We start from the raw sequence: 17,337 nt of genomic DNA, 5'->3' as shown, positions 1-17,337 counted from the left end.
AATAAAATTAATGTATGATTCAGAATTTAAAGAGAATATAGTGCTATTAACGGAAATTAAAATTCTAGCTTCCAAACACCAAAATTCTAAAAAGATCCACTTTCTATTTTGCTAATTAAAAAATAAACAGATTTCCAACAGTCTCCTATAATTATTATTCTCCTGTGTTTCCATGAATTGTGTTGCTTCCATGTCTAGACATGTAGTGTAGGTCATTGAAGTCCTTCCTTATGACAAGATGCCTTTCTTCTGAATCATTCAAGCAGAAAGATCAATTCACCACTTGGACAAGCCCTTTCTACATGCAAAACTCCAGGATACAAGTGACATATGACTTCCAACAAATCGGTATTTCCCCTTTGGCTAACAAGCACCCCAGGGGCAAATGGATTGCTTTGCTTGTCATTCCTGAGACCCGAGTGTCTTCACATATCTTTCCACTGTTTATATTTTGTTTGGGTTGTTAGAGAAACTTTTTCAGTTCATCACAGCCTTTAGAAATGTACATTTTTGGATCCTCTTACCTTTTAGGATTTTCTTCTCTTAAATCAATATAGTGTTGTTACAGAGGTCTCCTGTTTTATGTAAATCTAAAGCATCTTTTGACCTGACATTTTCTTAATGCATAGGCATTTGCTATCATCTGAGTATCAACATTTGCTCACCACTGACAATCTCTGCGGTCTTACACTTTACATCTTTTTATAAATCCAGAAGGGCTCACTTACTCTGTTATTTGATTGTTCTAGAACTGAGGATAGTGCTCAAGATGGAACCAGTTATTGGAACCATCTATCTTAAATCTATTAAATCTCTACCCTATTGTTCAGAACTAAATTCTCTCAACATGCCTCATCTAATTAGGCAATGAAATATTGAATTTTCCCTAAATCATTCTACGTATTCAAACACGTTGGTTATGTCTTGCTTTTCTAAGCTTTCATAGAATCACAAACTTTATACAAGGTGAGTTGAATAGGAACTCAGATGAAGGGTTAGTCCCTTATCCTAATTTTAATTATGAGAAAACTGAGATTAATTTACTGGTGTATTGCATTGCATAGAAAGGCATTGTTTAAAGTTTAATCCCCTTATTTAACCCAACCTACCTATTTATGACTTGCCCTTCTACTTAGATTTCCTTTTAAAGATAAGATAATCAACCTAGAACCATGTGCTTGGAAACATAAAAGGGAAAAATGAAAAGGAAACCATGAATTTATTTTTCATATATATTATTTTGTTTTTCAGTTTAACAGCAATGCCCAGGATGTGAGCTGCTTTCAACATCTTGTCCAAGCTAATGTAAGAAACAAGAAAGTGCTGAAAGATGCTGTGAACAACATCACTGCTAAAGGCATCACAGATTATAAAAAGGGCTTTAGTTTTGCTTTTGAGCAGCTGCTCAATGTAAGTATTCATATCACTTCTCAGATGATTCCTAAACCATAGAAACAGAAGGTCAATGTCCAATTTCCAGATCTGATTTGGAACAAAAGCCAACACTCCATTTCATCTGTCATTAGTGGGGAGCCAACCATCCTTCCCCCCTTTCCCTCTGCTTTGCTTCAAGATCACGATCATTTTAAATTGGGAAACATCCATTTTTTCACTCCTTTTAGAAATATTTCTTAACTTGGTTTGTTTCCCACTCCCAAACAATCGAATTAGAATTGCATTAAAAATCAAATTAAAATATATTGAGTGATATTTGGTGAATACTGAATAGTAAGTGTGCTGAAAGTAGAATTAGGAAGATCAGGGTTCAGTTCCTGCCTCAGCCACTAACTAGCTGTGAAACCTTGGGTAAGTCACTTGGGCAATACATCACTGTCTTCATCTGTAAAATAAGTGGTTTAAACTTGTTGGCTTCTGATGTCCCTTCCTGGTCTAAATCTATGATCTTATGAATAAGTTAGATGTGCATGAACCTATCCAGGAAGGCAATATTCCTTGGATTTTTCCAATTCTCATCAATTTCAAAATTTATACTAAAGGCACTCAATAAATGTTTGTTGAGTTGAATTTACTTGAATCTTTTGAGAACCTTTCCTCAATTTATCTAGTATGTTTCTAGTAACATTTACTTTTAATCATCAGTCATTGGAAAGTTGACTTAACTTTAAGCATTCTGTTTTGGTCACAAGGGTGTACAGTGGTTTTTAAGTATATAATTCCACTCTCCACACTATGGCCACTGATAATATAAAAGAAGAGAAGTTGTGCGGGTGCCCAATAGGAAAAGGACCGTAAATCCCATAGTGCCTTTGGAATAAGCTCAGCAGAAATAAAAATTACCTTTAATTATTAAAGATATATTAAATATATCTATGTATAAATATATTTATATTTATAAATTTTGCATTTGTATTATATTAAATTTATATTTTCATATGTCTTATAATAAGATATATTAAATAAAAATATACTAAAGATATGCTTCTTGAATGGCATCATAGAATCTCCCAAATGGAAGAGATCTTAGAGATCAACTAATCCAACCCTGTACATGGAGGAATTGCTTGTATAGAAATACCAATATGTGGCCATCCAGCCTCTTCTTAAAGATTCCTGCTAATAGCAGAGTCCATTTCATTTTTGGATAGCTCTGTAGAGTTCTTTTTTTTTTTTTTCCCTGAGCCAAAATCTGCTTTTCTACAACTTCAGTGATTTTTCATTTTGCCCCCTGGAGCCATCTGTTTTAGTATATGGTTCCTCTAACTCTCATGTGTTTAACTTAACAAGGATAACTGGATGCTGTCTTATCATGCCTTCTCTTACTTTTATTTTGCTTCCATGTTAGCAATTTGTTCCATCATTTCAAATTGAAAAATCATTCTCTTTAGTAAAGAGGAAAAATAGAAACCAAATAGTGGTTCTGTTTTGTCTATGTAATGTGTTATCATCAGCCTATTGATGATAAGTATTGGTGCAAATGGTATTATTATCTTTTATTTGATTTGTCTCTTATCTCTCCCAAAAGAAAAAAAAACAGTACCAAACATGAATACCGATTCAAATCAGAGGCATTCAATTATTATCTAAGATAGCATAAAATTATACTGATGGAAATTTTTTTTAAAAAATCTGTTGGTTTGAGGGAGCTAACCAATCACCCTTCAATTCATTTTAACCCTACATTATTTAGGGAAAAAAGGGTAAAAACATAGATAAACATTACAAGTATTTTGGATTTCACATATGAAACTCATTTCATTGTTTAAAAAACAAGAAAAATACAGTATTATCTATTTTAACTCTCCATAAATTTAGAAACATTTCACTTTTAGAAGTGGAAGAGGCTAGTATTTTCAAATGTAGTTTTTTTAGCCCTGAGATAGTGATCAAGTTTTCTGGGTCATAGCCTTTTAATTATTTTGGTTTGCCTTTCTGCATTCCCTGTAGTTTTGCTTATAATAGTCTGGTAATGAGGTGCCTGAAACCAAATGTAGTATTTCAGAAGCAATCTCACTAGAGAGGAAATATTAAGTCCCAGATTCATTACCTGCTGCCTCTGCATATAGGATCCAAATCATATTGGCCTTTTGTGCCAACACATAACATTTGCAAATGCTTTTCTAATATGTGCTCAGTTATTCCCAAAGTCTCTCTAAGTATTTCTTCTTTCCATTTTTTTCTTCAATATGAAATATCTTTGTTTTTAAAGAATTTCTCTCAATCTTCATGGCTTGCCTTTGTCAAGTCAAATATCATTATGATTCCTCAAATGCTTCTACCATTTCACATTGCAAAATATCTTTGTTTTTAAAGAATTTCTCTCAATCTTCATGGCTTGCCTTTGTCAAGTCAAATATCATTATGATTCCTCAAATGCTTCTACCATTTCACATTGCAAAATAGAATTTTTATAATCCTCATTGGTCCCTGAACTATCTTTTGATTTCTTGCTGTTTGAGAATTGCATTCCAACACAGTGCATCCACTGTTCCACATCAGTGATGAAGGCATTACACAGAATTAGACATCTCACTGAACCTCATGGCACCACCTTAGACACCGGTTTGAATGAATTCTACAAATAGTACTCCCTGAAATATTACTGTTTCATAGGGTCTTCCCTATTAGGAGTCTGAATTTCATTTGCCTATTCATTTTAGTTTTATTCAAATAATAATTTCTCTCCAATTATTTCTCTGTAAGCCATCCATTCATTTTTCACATGATTCTTCTTGTAACTAGATAAAAATATACCATATTTTACTGTAATATACTCTGATATACTAGACAATTTGGTATTCAGTAAGTCATGAACAGTGCTAATCTCAGACATTATGGATAGAATTTGTCTTATTGTCTGCTCATCACCTACCCAAATACCCAATGCCTTCATGACTTTCCCCTTTTTCCAGTCAATATCTATTCTCAGAAAAGAATCTGATAATGTTCATACCAATATAAGTGACAAATTTTAATAATTTAACAGATGAAGTTTTAAACCAAGAAAATGAATGGTAAAGTTTATGACAAGAGTATTTTGGAGAACATGGAATCACAATTCTTTTACTATAAAAAAAGGTTATTCACACCTCTCAAAAAAAAAGTGATCCATTATTTGAAAGTGACAAAATTTGTCTTTAGCAAAGCACTTTTTATTAAAACATGTCTTAGATTATCTTATAACTGACTCCTGAAAAATTCTAAAATTCTAGCATATAGTAATATCATTTAATGAAAACAAGATCTTTTGTCCATTTGAAAACAGTTTCACAGAGTTCTCCCTACAAAGCAGAAAGTAAGATTTATTTATCCCTTGAAAATTGGGAGGGGGAAGTGAACCAGCAGCATGCATGTACTTCTAAGTTTTAGGTACAGATTTAAATACAAACTATAATAATCATTATACATGTTTATAATAGAGTATTGAACTTTTTAAAAAGATCATAATTGTAAATTGGTTAGCTCTTTGCTACTCAGTATTTTGGCAAATAAAAAAGTTATTTAATATTTTTCATATAGTCTTTTTTTCATAAACCTAAACTTCCTTCTAAAGGAACTTTTTTCCTTCAGGCCCTGGAGATAAAGTTGTTGTAAGATTGTTTTTAGATTAATTTTTTGTCTCACTTTTGTGTAGTTAGAAAAGATATTAATCACCTGCTTAAAGAAACGAATGTATGAATTGCAAGTGAATGGAAAACTGATGGCAATGATTTACTAATTTCACAAAGGTTTTGAAATGCTTATAGAAAGTATTTTGTAGAATTACAGAACTTCAGAGTAGGAAGGGACTTTGAGGGCCATCTATTAAAAGGTGTTGTTTTTTTTCTTTAATCTGAATTTTTTCTATTTGAATTCATTTGCTCCTTATGGTTGCTTCAGGTAGCAGCCAACAACTTAGCAATTGACATTCATATATTACTTTCTATGGTTCTCAAAGAGCACCTTTCATGTGTTAACTTATTAGATCTTTGCAATAAATCCTGGGAGGTAGGTATGGCTATTAGTCTATTTTACAGATGAGGAAACTTTCAGGAAAGCTCTTTTTGATATAGTCTAAATAAGTAACAATTCCTCATGCCTCTTCTATTTGTTGATGGTTTAAAACACTATAAAGAACTTCCATGAAGAAGCATTTTCTTTGGTTTGATTTTTTTTTTATTATATTTTAAGTCACCAAAATCCTTCTTAGAATTAATCCTTACCATGTATGTGTAAATCCTCCCCAACATTTTTAGTTACAGTTAGATATGTGGTGTCCTTGCTTTCTAGTTGCTTCCATCCTATGCCCTTTTATATCCTAAACACAACTGGATTATACATGTTTTACAGTACAATGTTTCTAGAGCCAATTGTAATAAGATCATCATGCTGTTTACGGATGGAGGTGAAGAGAGAGCACAGGAGATTTTCACCAAATACAACAAAGACAAAAAAGTAAGTACCATTTTGTTACTTTTTTTTTTGGAAACTCTTCTAATTCTTTTTGGTTGAAAGTGTGAGTGAAGGGTAGGTTGGGAATATATTGGTCATCAAGAATTAGAAGGTGATGTCATTTCTTGAATTAAAAATAAATGATATTTGATGCACATTGAATGGTATGGTCTAGTAGGGTTCAGCATTGCCTTCCTCACATTTTTAATGGATCTGTGATTCTCTGTGGGCTTTCTCTTCAACCATGTCATTTTCAAGTCATGACATCAATTTCTCTGTAAGTATTTATTAAACACTCACTCACTATGTACTGAGGATACAGAAACAAGTTATAGACCTCCAAGAAACTTACAGTGTAACTAGGAGACAAAATGCAAATAAATAAGTATAGGTAGAGATTTAAAAAAATATATGATATCTATTATGTCATATGTATGCATGTATATGTATATATGATATAAATATATACATGAACACTCACTAACATGTATATTACATATGAAGTAAATGAAAATGTCTTTAGAGGAAAAGGCAGTATCAGCTGCTCATTGCTTTTTCATCTTGTTCAGTTCTATTTATATTTTAAAAATTTTTAAATTTATTTTATTTTTAATTTATGGGATAAAGCAAGTATTTCCATAACACAGTATATAATTAAAAATGATTACACATGAAACTGCAAGTCTATTAGGTAAAACTTGTTATTCCTTTTAAAGTTATCATGTAAATTTTTTTTCCCCTGTTTGTCTCCTGGCCCTCTTCCTAGAGGGGGCTACCATTAGACCTAAGTGTGTGTGTGGGGAAGGGGGAGTATGAGTGTGGGTATATGTAAAATCATTCTGTACATACTTCTATTTATCAGTTCTTTCTCTGGATGCAGATAGTCTCTTCCTTCATATGTCTTTTGTAGTTACTTTGGGTATTTACAATAGTCAAAATGACTAATTCTCTCAAAGTTATTGTTTTGCTATTACCGTATACAATATTCTCTTGCTTCTCCTTATTTCACTCATCATTACTTTGTGCAAGTCTTTCCATGTTTTTCTAAGATCAAGGCATCATTTCTTACAATACAGTAGCATTCCATGACAATTATATACGACAACTTATTTAGCCATCTTATTTAATCCTTATTCACATTTTCTTATAAATCCACTATGATACAAGATATTGGGAAGTTCCTTTGTTTCTTTTAAGATTTCCTCCGTACTGATAATTTAGTAAAATGGCATGAAACATACGCTCCTATTCTGATATTACTGAAAATAGAACCTGCACAGATACAATCCTATCCTTATTTCTAAAGACTCCAAAAAGAAGGAATAATCAGACACAGGGAAACACGGAAGAGAGTAGTTACCCAGACACAGAGATGGCGAAAATTAGAGACAAAAATAACATAAGAGAATGAAAAGAAATTAGCAACAGACTTTGTTTAAAAGGAAAGTTATGATGCATTATATTCCAAAAAGAAATCTGAAAAAAAAAACTTCATGCTAAATTATATAAACTTATTGATACTCCACTCATTTTTAGGATTTAAATAATACCTGATCACTGAGAAGTTGTCTGCAATTCTAACCAATTTCCCTTTGAATTCAGTCCTCAAATCCAACTCTTTTCCCCTCTTAAGAGCACAGAGGTCAGCAGTAATATTGAAACAGTGTGAAAGTTGAAGTGTTTGAAAATCAGTTGTTAGTGTGATTAATGGTATGCTGGCATTGTCCAAACTGGAAGCCATTTGAATACATTGAGTGGATTTGTAAAACATTCTGGTTCCTTCCACCATATACCAGCATATGCATCCCATCTGTAGTAAAGCAACACTGAAAACAAATGAACAATTGCAAACATTTGCCCTCAACAATCTTCATTTCTATTAAAAAATATCAAGTGGCACTTTTATGGGTAAACAAAACAAAAGCATGCTTCTTTAACTAAAAAAAGATACCAGAATTGAGTTTGGGATTAAGTCCCGAGTTTTCAATCTTATTATAATAGAAGCATCAGCTCTGTTATAATTATTGTTGAATTCTCTATTATCTGTCCTGATCAGAGCATGGAGTGATCATTTTAATTAATTCTTCTGATAGGCAATTATGCCATTCCTGGACTCCCAGCTGTCAAAGAATTCAAATACAGTTAAATTCACTTTACATTCAAGTTATATTGAACACAACTTAATCTCCTTCTGGTAATTGAGAAGATGCTTTAGTTCAAAGCGGTTTCAGATCATCACTGTAAACATCAATTATCATCATATTATAGGTGTGTGGTAAATGCTGGGTCATAGAGATTTTCAGTGAAAAAATGCTGGATAAACCTGCTTATTATATTTTGATGCCCTCTGACCAAATTAGTTTTATGTTCCATTCAATCTTATAGTGGGAGTGTTGTTCAAGTTTAAGTACTTTTCTTTTAAAAACAACAACCACTATGTTTATTAAGTCTGAGTTTGCCCCTTTGAAATATGTCTTAATTTTCTCAAGAGGGGAACATCTTTGGCACAAATTGCAATTTAAGAACAAAGTATATGGAGTGTATTGTTCTAATTACAGAGATGTGAAAGGATCAGCAGTAAGTCATTAAAGGACCCTTTCATTTCCAACCTTTTTTCACCTTACTGCCCTTCATGCACTCTGCAGTGTAGCAAAGCTGGATAAGAAGCTGTACCCTTTCTGACTCTGCCTTCCATCCCTGCACATTGGCACAATACTCCCCTAAAGATGTCTCTGCCATATCTTTCTAATCACAGAGAAGCAAAGACAATGCCATTTTTTGTCTTTGTGTCCCAGAGACGACTGCCATGCCCTAAGCAAAATTCAGACTTAATGTTCTTCATAAATGTTGAATCACTTGGGACTGGTTGTCAGACATCTCTGCTTTGCCATTTGTTCTCAGTGTGACCTTAAGCAAGTAACAGCCTTTCTGGACCTCAATATTTTTATCTGTGAAATAAGAAAATTAGACCACATGGCCTCTGAGATTCTCTCCACTGATGAAATTCAATGATGTCACCAAAATTCATATGAATTTTCTTGTGCTTTAAAAGAAAATAACTTATTAAATTCAAGAATCTTTTGTTAAGTACCCTAACCACATGCCAAGAACTTCTGCTATGAAAATAAAATGAGACAGTCTCTTCTCTAATTAAGTTTACTTCCTATTTTATTTACAGATAAGTAAAGACATTTAAAGTAAATGCAAAATAATTTCCAAGACCCACTAATAATTGGTAAAACAAGAGAGGGCCTTGAATCAATAAAGCAGTAAGCACTTGTTATGGGCCCACGTGCCAGACACTATGCCAGGTATTGGGGATGCACAAACAAATAAAGAGTAAGGTGATGTTCACAATGATGTGTAAGCAGGTGGCACTTGAGCTGATGGAGTTCTCCAGAGATGGAGATGAGGAGAGAGACCATTCCAGGCCCAGGGGAAAAGCTTGTAATAATGTACGTTGTCATGTCATCTGTAGGCAACAGTGAATAGATCTGGTAAGCCAGAGTGCAGTGTCCATGAGAGCAAGAACTATGTAACCATTCTGGAAATAGAGGTTGGCATCAGATATAAAAGGCTTTAAGTGCTCTACAGATTAACATGTATTTAATCAAAGAGTCAACAGGAAGCCATTAAAGACTGTTCAGTAGGGGAGTCACCTCACAGCTGTGCTTTAGGAATCTCAATCTGATAATTGTGTAGAGGATGAATTGCAATGGGGAGAATCTGAACCCAGGGCAGCTCAGCAGAGAACTATTCTAGTAGGGAGAAAGGTGATGAGGTGATGAGGGTTTGTGCTGATTGTGGTATGAATGGAGAGAAGGGAACATTTTAAATAGAAGTGACAAGACTTGGAAATTGACTTAATATTGGGGAATAAACAAGAGTGGAGAATGTAGGAAACTGACAAAGTTTTTCAAGCTGATGAGCCATTATATACAAATAAAATTATTTTAACATAGATATTTTCTCTATAGGGGCTCTGTGTTCATTAGTTTTAGTATCTGTATTCTATCAGGAATCTCACATGGCTGTGAATTGCAGGACTTTTTGATCTCAGAAGAATCAAAATGGGAGTTAATCCAAAGACAAATAGGAAAGGCACTGAACAGGCCTTTATTATGTGCCAGACACCATGCTAAGTGCTAGGAATACTGCTAAAGACCAAAGCAAAGGCAGGCCCCCATTTCAAGGACCTTCCATCTTAACAAAAGAGAGATAATACATATACTAGAATGGTGAACTGAGGGGAGTAGCACGATCCAGATGAGGAGGGGCATAATTTTCATAATTAAATAAGGCAGCTTGCAAAATTACATTTACATATGTGCATAGGTAAAAGGGTGTACATTAGAGCCAGGAAGATATATATATATATATATGTGTGTGTATGTGTGTGTGTTTGTATATATATGTATACATGTGCATGCATCTATGACTAGACCTATGATTTCACTGATATAAAAACCCTTAGATGAGGAACTGCCCCTACTATTTATCCTCTCTAAAATTTATGGGCTTGGAGAGCTGCTTAGAGCACTCAGAGGTTAAATGGCTTGCCTCAATAGGTCATACAGAAAGTATAAGCCAAAAGTGGCACCAGAAACTGGGTCTTCCTGTCTCCAAGGCTGATTCTCCATTCACCATACCATGCTGAACTTATGTGTATAATTACACATATAATTGAAGTAAAATGAATTAAGAATCAATACTTTAATTTTATTTTTATGTAATTCTATTTCTGGACCTAAGGCCTCTAAAAATATCATTGCTATTCTAAAATATTATTTTTTCCTTATCTATTTTACTGTGCAAATATATTATTTAAGAGATTGTGTATTTAGGTATGTAATTAACAACTAAATAAATGGCTCAACCTATGCATTTCTTTAAAAAAAATAACCAATCAAGTCACAGAAAGATTTTCTTCTCCCACTGTTTGATTATATTTCTGACAGCTGTTTTATAAAGCTACATATACATTTTTAATGCCAAGATATTAATATCAGTAGAAGAGACTGATTTGACAAGTGTCTGGCATTTAATTTATATGTGTGCATATATATATGTACATATATATATGCACACATATATGTATATGAATATACATATACATGAGTTATGTGAATGCATATAGATGTGTGTGTCTAGTGCATCTTGTTCCTCAAATTAGATCCTTAAGCTGGAAATAAATAGCTCACTTGTATATGGTGATATACAGTTTGAAATGTGCTTTACTTATAACTTCTGATCACTATCTTCATTTTACATATGAAGAAACTAAGGAAGAACCCTGAAGTTTCGGTGCTTTGCCCAAGATCACACAACTAACAACTTAGCAGTACCTCCATCTGAACCAAGGTCTCTTTATTCTAAGTTTTGTGTGTTTTCCCTAGTGTCACACTATAATACTGCCCAATTTGGAAACTCCAGATGAGCATTTAAAGTGGAAAAGTGGTGTTAGTTGTAGTGGGGCTACTGTAGCTTTGTTATCACTTAACTGTGGCAGGTTCAATTATATCAATTCATCATTTCAGTGCCTGGATCATGTACCTGTTCATGTGAACTGTCACAAAATAGCAGTATTCATTATAATTCACTAAACATTTACTAAGCAGAGTCTGTTCCTAACACTGTGCTAGACTCAGTGGACACAATAGACAGAGACAGAGACAGAGAATGAATCAGCCCAGTGGATAATTTACATCATATACTCAGATAAGTAAACATAGAATATTTTCAGGAGAGGTTGAGCCCTAACAATTAAGGGAATGATGAGAGACCTCACATGACATTTAGCAACAGAGCTAAGACTCACAAAAAAGCTACGGATTCTAAAAAGCAGAGGTGAAGAGAAGAGCACATTCCAGTCATGGGGAACCACTTGGGCAGAGGTTGGAGATGGAAGTTGGAATGATAGGAATGATGAACAATTAATAATAGGCCAGGTTCATGGGAACAGGGAATGAATATTAACTAGAAAAAAAGACTAGGAAATCTAAAATTCATCTTAGAGGCAGAAGGGAACCACTGAGGATTTGTACACACTATGGAACTACAGTGATCAGATCTATGTTTTAGGAATACTCATTTGACAGTTATATGGAGCGAAGTCGTCAAACTCGCTACCTGAGGACTGCATAAAGCCCACAATGTTCCCAAGTGTGACCCAAAACAGATTAAAACATAACTAGAAATTATTTAACACACTTCCTAAAAATATAATAAAATATAGCTAATATTATGATATTAGTAATAAGTAGCTTTAGTAGTATTACAATTATCATTCAATATGTAGGCCTCAGGGATCCTTATGTATGAATTAATTATTTCTATTTGAGTTAGACACCACTGGTAAACAGGATGGATTAAACAGGTAAAAGACTGGAAGCTGGGTATATATTTAGGATTATTTCAGTAGCCCACACAACAGTTAATGAATACAGTATTCCTATGAGTGGAGATAGGAAAGATATCATGGCAGTATACTCAACCAGATGTGTCAATTCATTGAATGAGGGGGATGAAAGAATCAGGGATAACTCCAGTGTCACAAACCAGGAGAACTGAAACATTGGAAGGGTAGTAGGCTTGTTTGGAAGAGGGATGAACTTTAAAGGAATTATAATATGACTTTTGCTTTAGAAATGTTGACTATAATTATGGGTAGGGGAGCATCCGAAGTTGTCTAAAATTAAGGTATTAGGCATAGGACTTTAGACCAACAACAATAAGTTAGGGTCCTTTAATTCTTAGTAATACTGTGGAGACAGGTCAAGAGCTTGTGAAGTTAGCAACATAAATATTATTGGTGTCTCAGTTAATGTTTAAAAAAATTTTTTTCTTTTGTGGTCCATATTGTATATGCTTTAAAAAGAAGTATCACCTGACTAAAAGTTGGAATTGCTTTATCTGTTATAAACTGTATTAAAAATAAATAATAAAAAAAAGAAATGTTAGCTATAACATGCATAAAGGACACTCAGGTAAAATATTAAACATGGAGTTTTTTTGTTATAAGGATTCAAAATCGAGAAGAGCTGTTAATATAAATCTGAGAGTAAACTGCAGAGAAGATAATTATGAGACCTGATGAAATCACTAAAGAGAATGGAAAAGAGAAGAGAACCTTGGCCACACTTAATGAATGAAAAGATGACAGGCAGGACAGGACAGAAGACAGACAAATGGGGGGAGGGAGGGAAGTAAGAAGGAAGGGGGAGAGAGAAAGAGAGAGAGTTGTAGAAGAAAAGTATGGATGGGTTACAGTGTCAAAAGCTGTAAAGAATTAGAAATGTGAATTGATCAGCGACTACTGGATATAGAAGTTAAGATGTCATGGATAATCCTGGAGAGAACAATTTCAATTGAGTGGTAGTGTTAGAAGCCAGACTGCAAAGGAATTTGATTGAAATGTAAGAAATAAGAAAATGGAAGGAAGGTTAAGTAAGTGGGGTTTTTTTTGTTGTTATTTGTTTGTTTGCTTAGGATAGGGGAGACAGACATATTTCTAGGCAAAAAGAAAAAAACCCAGTGAATGCAGTGAAGTAAGAGAGATTCACTGAAAATGGGATAGAGGGAACAATCAAATGGGCAAGTCCCTTAGAAGGAAATGAGATCAAGAGAAAGAGAGAGGTTGTACTTAGACTTGGCAAGGAGCAGGGCCATTGCTTAAAGTATCGGGGAAAAAAGAGAATGGGTAATGATGAAATGATATTTTGAGTCTAGCTTATTTTGATACTCGGAACCTGGCCTTCAAGTATATAATTTTTGCAATCTCAAATTATGACTTTAGGGAGATAGAGGGAAGATCCAGTACCAAAATTATCAAAGATGTCATCTGATAATGGCTTTCCTGAATTGGGGCTTACAAGGAATTTTTTCAGAAGAGTTTTTTTCCCCCTGTAGTTAAGCCTCTATCAAATGACAAGACAAATATTGTTTTGTAGTTTTTTGTTTGTTTTTTAAATATTATTTGTCAGGGAGGATCCAGACAGAAACCTATCAATAATGAGGTTGCAAGCCAGATAGGACATAGCCTTCACATTCTTCTTTCTTTTGTAATACCTTGCCTTAGAAATATTATCTGCATACACTAAATGGAACAGTTTAGTACTTGGAAAATTGCTTTTTGTGCTTAGTGTAGCACTACTGATCACCAATTATATTTCATTATCAATAACTCTTCAAAGATTCTTAGGACAATAATCAAAATTGAAAAAGTTCCTTCTGGTTTCTTATGATACTTATTATAGATACTGTGTGATGAATAATGATAAAGTCTTATAGGAATTATGGAGAGAGGGAAGAATAACTTTTTTATCTAATAATTCTGTTTAGAGGCTTGGATTCCACAATGTCCAAAATAGTTCAATCTATCAATAGACTAATGCTGAGAGTAGGGCTAGTGGTAAAGTTTTGGGTTTTTTTTTTTTTAAATGAAGAAATCAGGAAGAACAAACTCATTCCTCTGGAATGCGATTACAAAATGTTTCCCTCAAACAGATAGTGGAAAATATCACCATTTCACAGATGAGGAAACTTAAGCCCAGAGAAGCAAAGTAATTTCCCCAAATAACATTTAGGTTATAAGTAACAGAAGCACAATTTGTCTTTGACTCAACCATTCTTTACTTGATGTCATGCTCCTTTTAAGCTTATTTCTTTCTTAGAGTCCTTTCATTTAGGTTTCAAGTCTCTCCCAGTTAAAAAAAAAAATTGTTCAAATAATCCTTTTAAACTATTTTGCTAGTTATTAAAGTTAAGATAGTCACTCTTTACAAAGCACATAGTTGAGATTAAATAATGTCAGTATACTCTGACTTATTTAATAAAAGCTAAGATATTGATAAAGTAAAACTATTAATATAAAATAAGACATTATGAAGCATGGGGGGGGGGGGCACCTAGTTCCTTTCCACCTACCCAAACACCAGTAAATGTTTTCTTTAAAATCATTAGTAAAATATTCACTTTAAAACTAAACCAATGAATAATAAAAATAATTAAGGCCACTTCAGCTATTATACTTGTTTATTTTTTCACTGTTTTCACATTTGACTGTGTTTTCTATAATCTGTGGTATAGCGTTAAAACATGAGTGTCTTTGGAAGTTAACTGATTCAAAATCAGTCCTGAAAATTCTTGTGATGCAATCCAAGGTTTTGACAAAAACTGCAAAGTTACTGTTGTTGACTAACTTATTTGGAACTTTCCAAACACTAAATTTTCACTTCTTAAGTGTCCATTGTTTTAAAAATTCTGAAGTGTTTAGTAAATATCTATTTGCTCTATCAATTGAATTTAAAAATGTATTAAGCATCTACTATGAGGTAATGATGATAAAAATAATTGAAAGCTACCACTTCCATAGGGCTTTAAGGTTTGCAAAATGAGAGCATGGAGGAAATGAAAAGATCTCTGCCTTTATGGAATTTACATTTGGTTGTGCCTGAAGCTTCCTGGCCCCATGAACTATACTGTCCATGGTGTTTTCTTGGCACAGATAGTGGAATAGTTTGTCATTTCCTTCTTCAACTGATTAAGACAAACAGAGGTTAAGTGACTTGTCCAGGTAACACAGCTAGTAAGTGGGGTCAGATCTGAACTGAAGTCGTCCTGACTCCAGGTCCCCCAGCTGCCTCTTAAAATATAGTCATAGATGACTAAATATATATCAGGTGTATATAATCATGATTTCATCACAAAATAAGCTCTTTAATTTCCTACCCCCATTAAACCTATTGTGCATTTTTAATCTAAAAAAACCCAGCATTTCAAAATCATAGTAAAATTTGGGAAAAATTCCTTTTTGAAAACATGCCGTTATGTAATAAATCAATTTTTGCTTCCCATTGCTTTCTACTTGGCATTGCTAGAGCTATTGAATATTTTATATATGTTGCCAGCCACATCATATTAGAAATAATTCAGAGCATTCCAAAGCAGGGCAACTGGGATTCATCAATATAAATGGATAAATGAGGACAACAGATGTATGACACACTTTTTACAAGGGTGAAAAGTTCAAGAAATAAGAGTATTAAAAAATTTGATTTTTTTTTTTTGGTGTGAGAACTGCTATTCTTGGAGGCTAATCTACCTAATTATAGATAGGTATCGCTTTAAGATTGAGGCTTGTCTACTGACACAGCTGTGTCAAATTAGAAAATATTTGCCTCCCAGTCTTTACCTACATTTCCATCTCTCACAGGCTCACTCATAGACAGGAATTTCTTACAAACGGTGCCAAACTGAGCTGCACAATATAATCGAGTCCAAACAGGTGAAGGAAGAAGGGGGAAAATTAGTACCAGACATAACATTGATGAAGATAATTCCCAGGATCAGTGAAAAACTAAAAAGCATTTGACTTGGCTTAGAACAACCCAAAGGCCTGTTCAAAATATAAAGGCATGTCACTTTTGCCTGATGAAAGAGGAATTTTCTCATTCCAAGTAGATTTATAATTAAAACTGGACATGAACTCCAAAGAGATGCTAAAATTCTTCAACATAAACTTTTAGGGTTATCAATAAAACTGAGGGAATAGAAAGAGGAAAAGATTAAGATGGAATAACAGTCACCATGATTATTAAGTATTTCCACAGTGAAATAATTAATTGCAAGAGGAATGGTTCTCCAAAAGAAAGATATTATTCATTTTAAAGGTTACTAGTGTTTATATTTTAAAATGTATGTAGAGCAACACTCACAAATCTCCCAAATAAGGGTGCCAGATGGGAAGCAGAAAGCATTAACATATGTCCTTTCAAAGTAGCCTTCAGAAAGCCAGTTTTGTGTTTTTGCTTTTTTGTATACAGTGCAAAGGAACATTTAACAATTATTTTTCAAGAGTTGGTGAAGAACATAATACTCGTGGGAAACTATCCACCAAACATCTGTTTTCTCTGCCAATCTTCCAGAACAGTCAAGAGCAAAGCCATGGGGGGAAAAGTGATTTAACCATATCACAATTCTTTCCTACTTAGATTTGTTTGTTTTTTGAAAGCCCAAGCCAAGGCATCCAATGCTGAGATTCTTTATGCATAGTTTTAAGTATTTGGGTTCTTTACAAAAAGATTTGAGTGTTTCAGTTACATCCCTATTACTGGCCATTCCAAGGGCCAAACAAACCTGCTATTAGTGGTACCAAGATATGTAATTAGGGTTATCCTTAACTCCTCACTCTCACCATCTCCCAAGTCCTGTCCTTTCTATCTTGTTAACATCTCTTGTATAATCACCATTCTCACCTCTCACATTGCCACCACCCTGGCACAGACCCTTGTCACCTCTCATGTAGATTACTGCAAAGCCTTCTCATTATTCTCCCTACCTCAAGCCTCTCCCACTCTGGTCCATTTATTTCTGCCTCCACAGGAAACAGTATATGTTTTCTTTTAAGTCATTAGTAAAATGTTCACTGCAGCTGTCGAAATGATCTAC

At 33.8% G+C, this 17,337-nt stretch overlaps 1 protein-coding gene across 9 annotated transcripts in view; it reads left to right on the top strand.

Annotated features, from left to right (window-relative positions):
- Positions 1-17,337, top strand: part of CACNA2D1 (calcium voltage-gated channel auxiliary subunit alpha2delta 1) — a 691,308-nt gene that overhangs the window by 577,623 nt on the left and 96,348 nt on the right. For all 9 annotated transcript variants that reach the window (XM_072653215.1, XM_072653214.1, XM_072653213.1 and 6 more), the window contains 2 exons: positions 1,252-1,410; positions 5,788-5,892. In XM_072653215.1, the coding sequence (XP_072509316.1) occupies positions 1,252-1,410; positions 5,788-5,892 (264 nt within the window). The remainder of the gene's footprint in view (positions 1-1,251; positions 1,411-5,787; positions 5,893-17,337) is intronic.

The sequence above is a fragment of the Notamacropus eugenii genome, chromosome 3, assembly GCF_028372415.1.
Source record: "Notamacropus eugenii isolate mMacEug1 chromosome 3, mMacEug1.pri_v2, whole genome shotgun sequence".
Taxonomy (NCBI): domain Eukaryota; kingdom Metazoa; phylum Chordata; class Mammalia; order Diprotodontia; family Macropodidae; genus Notamacropus; species Notamacropus eugenii.
This window is presented reverse-complemented; position numbering and strand designations above follow the sequence as displayed.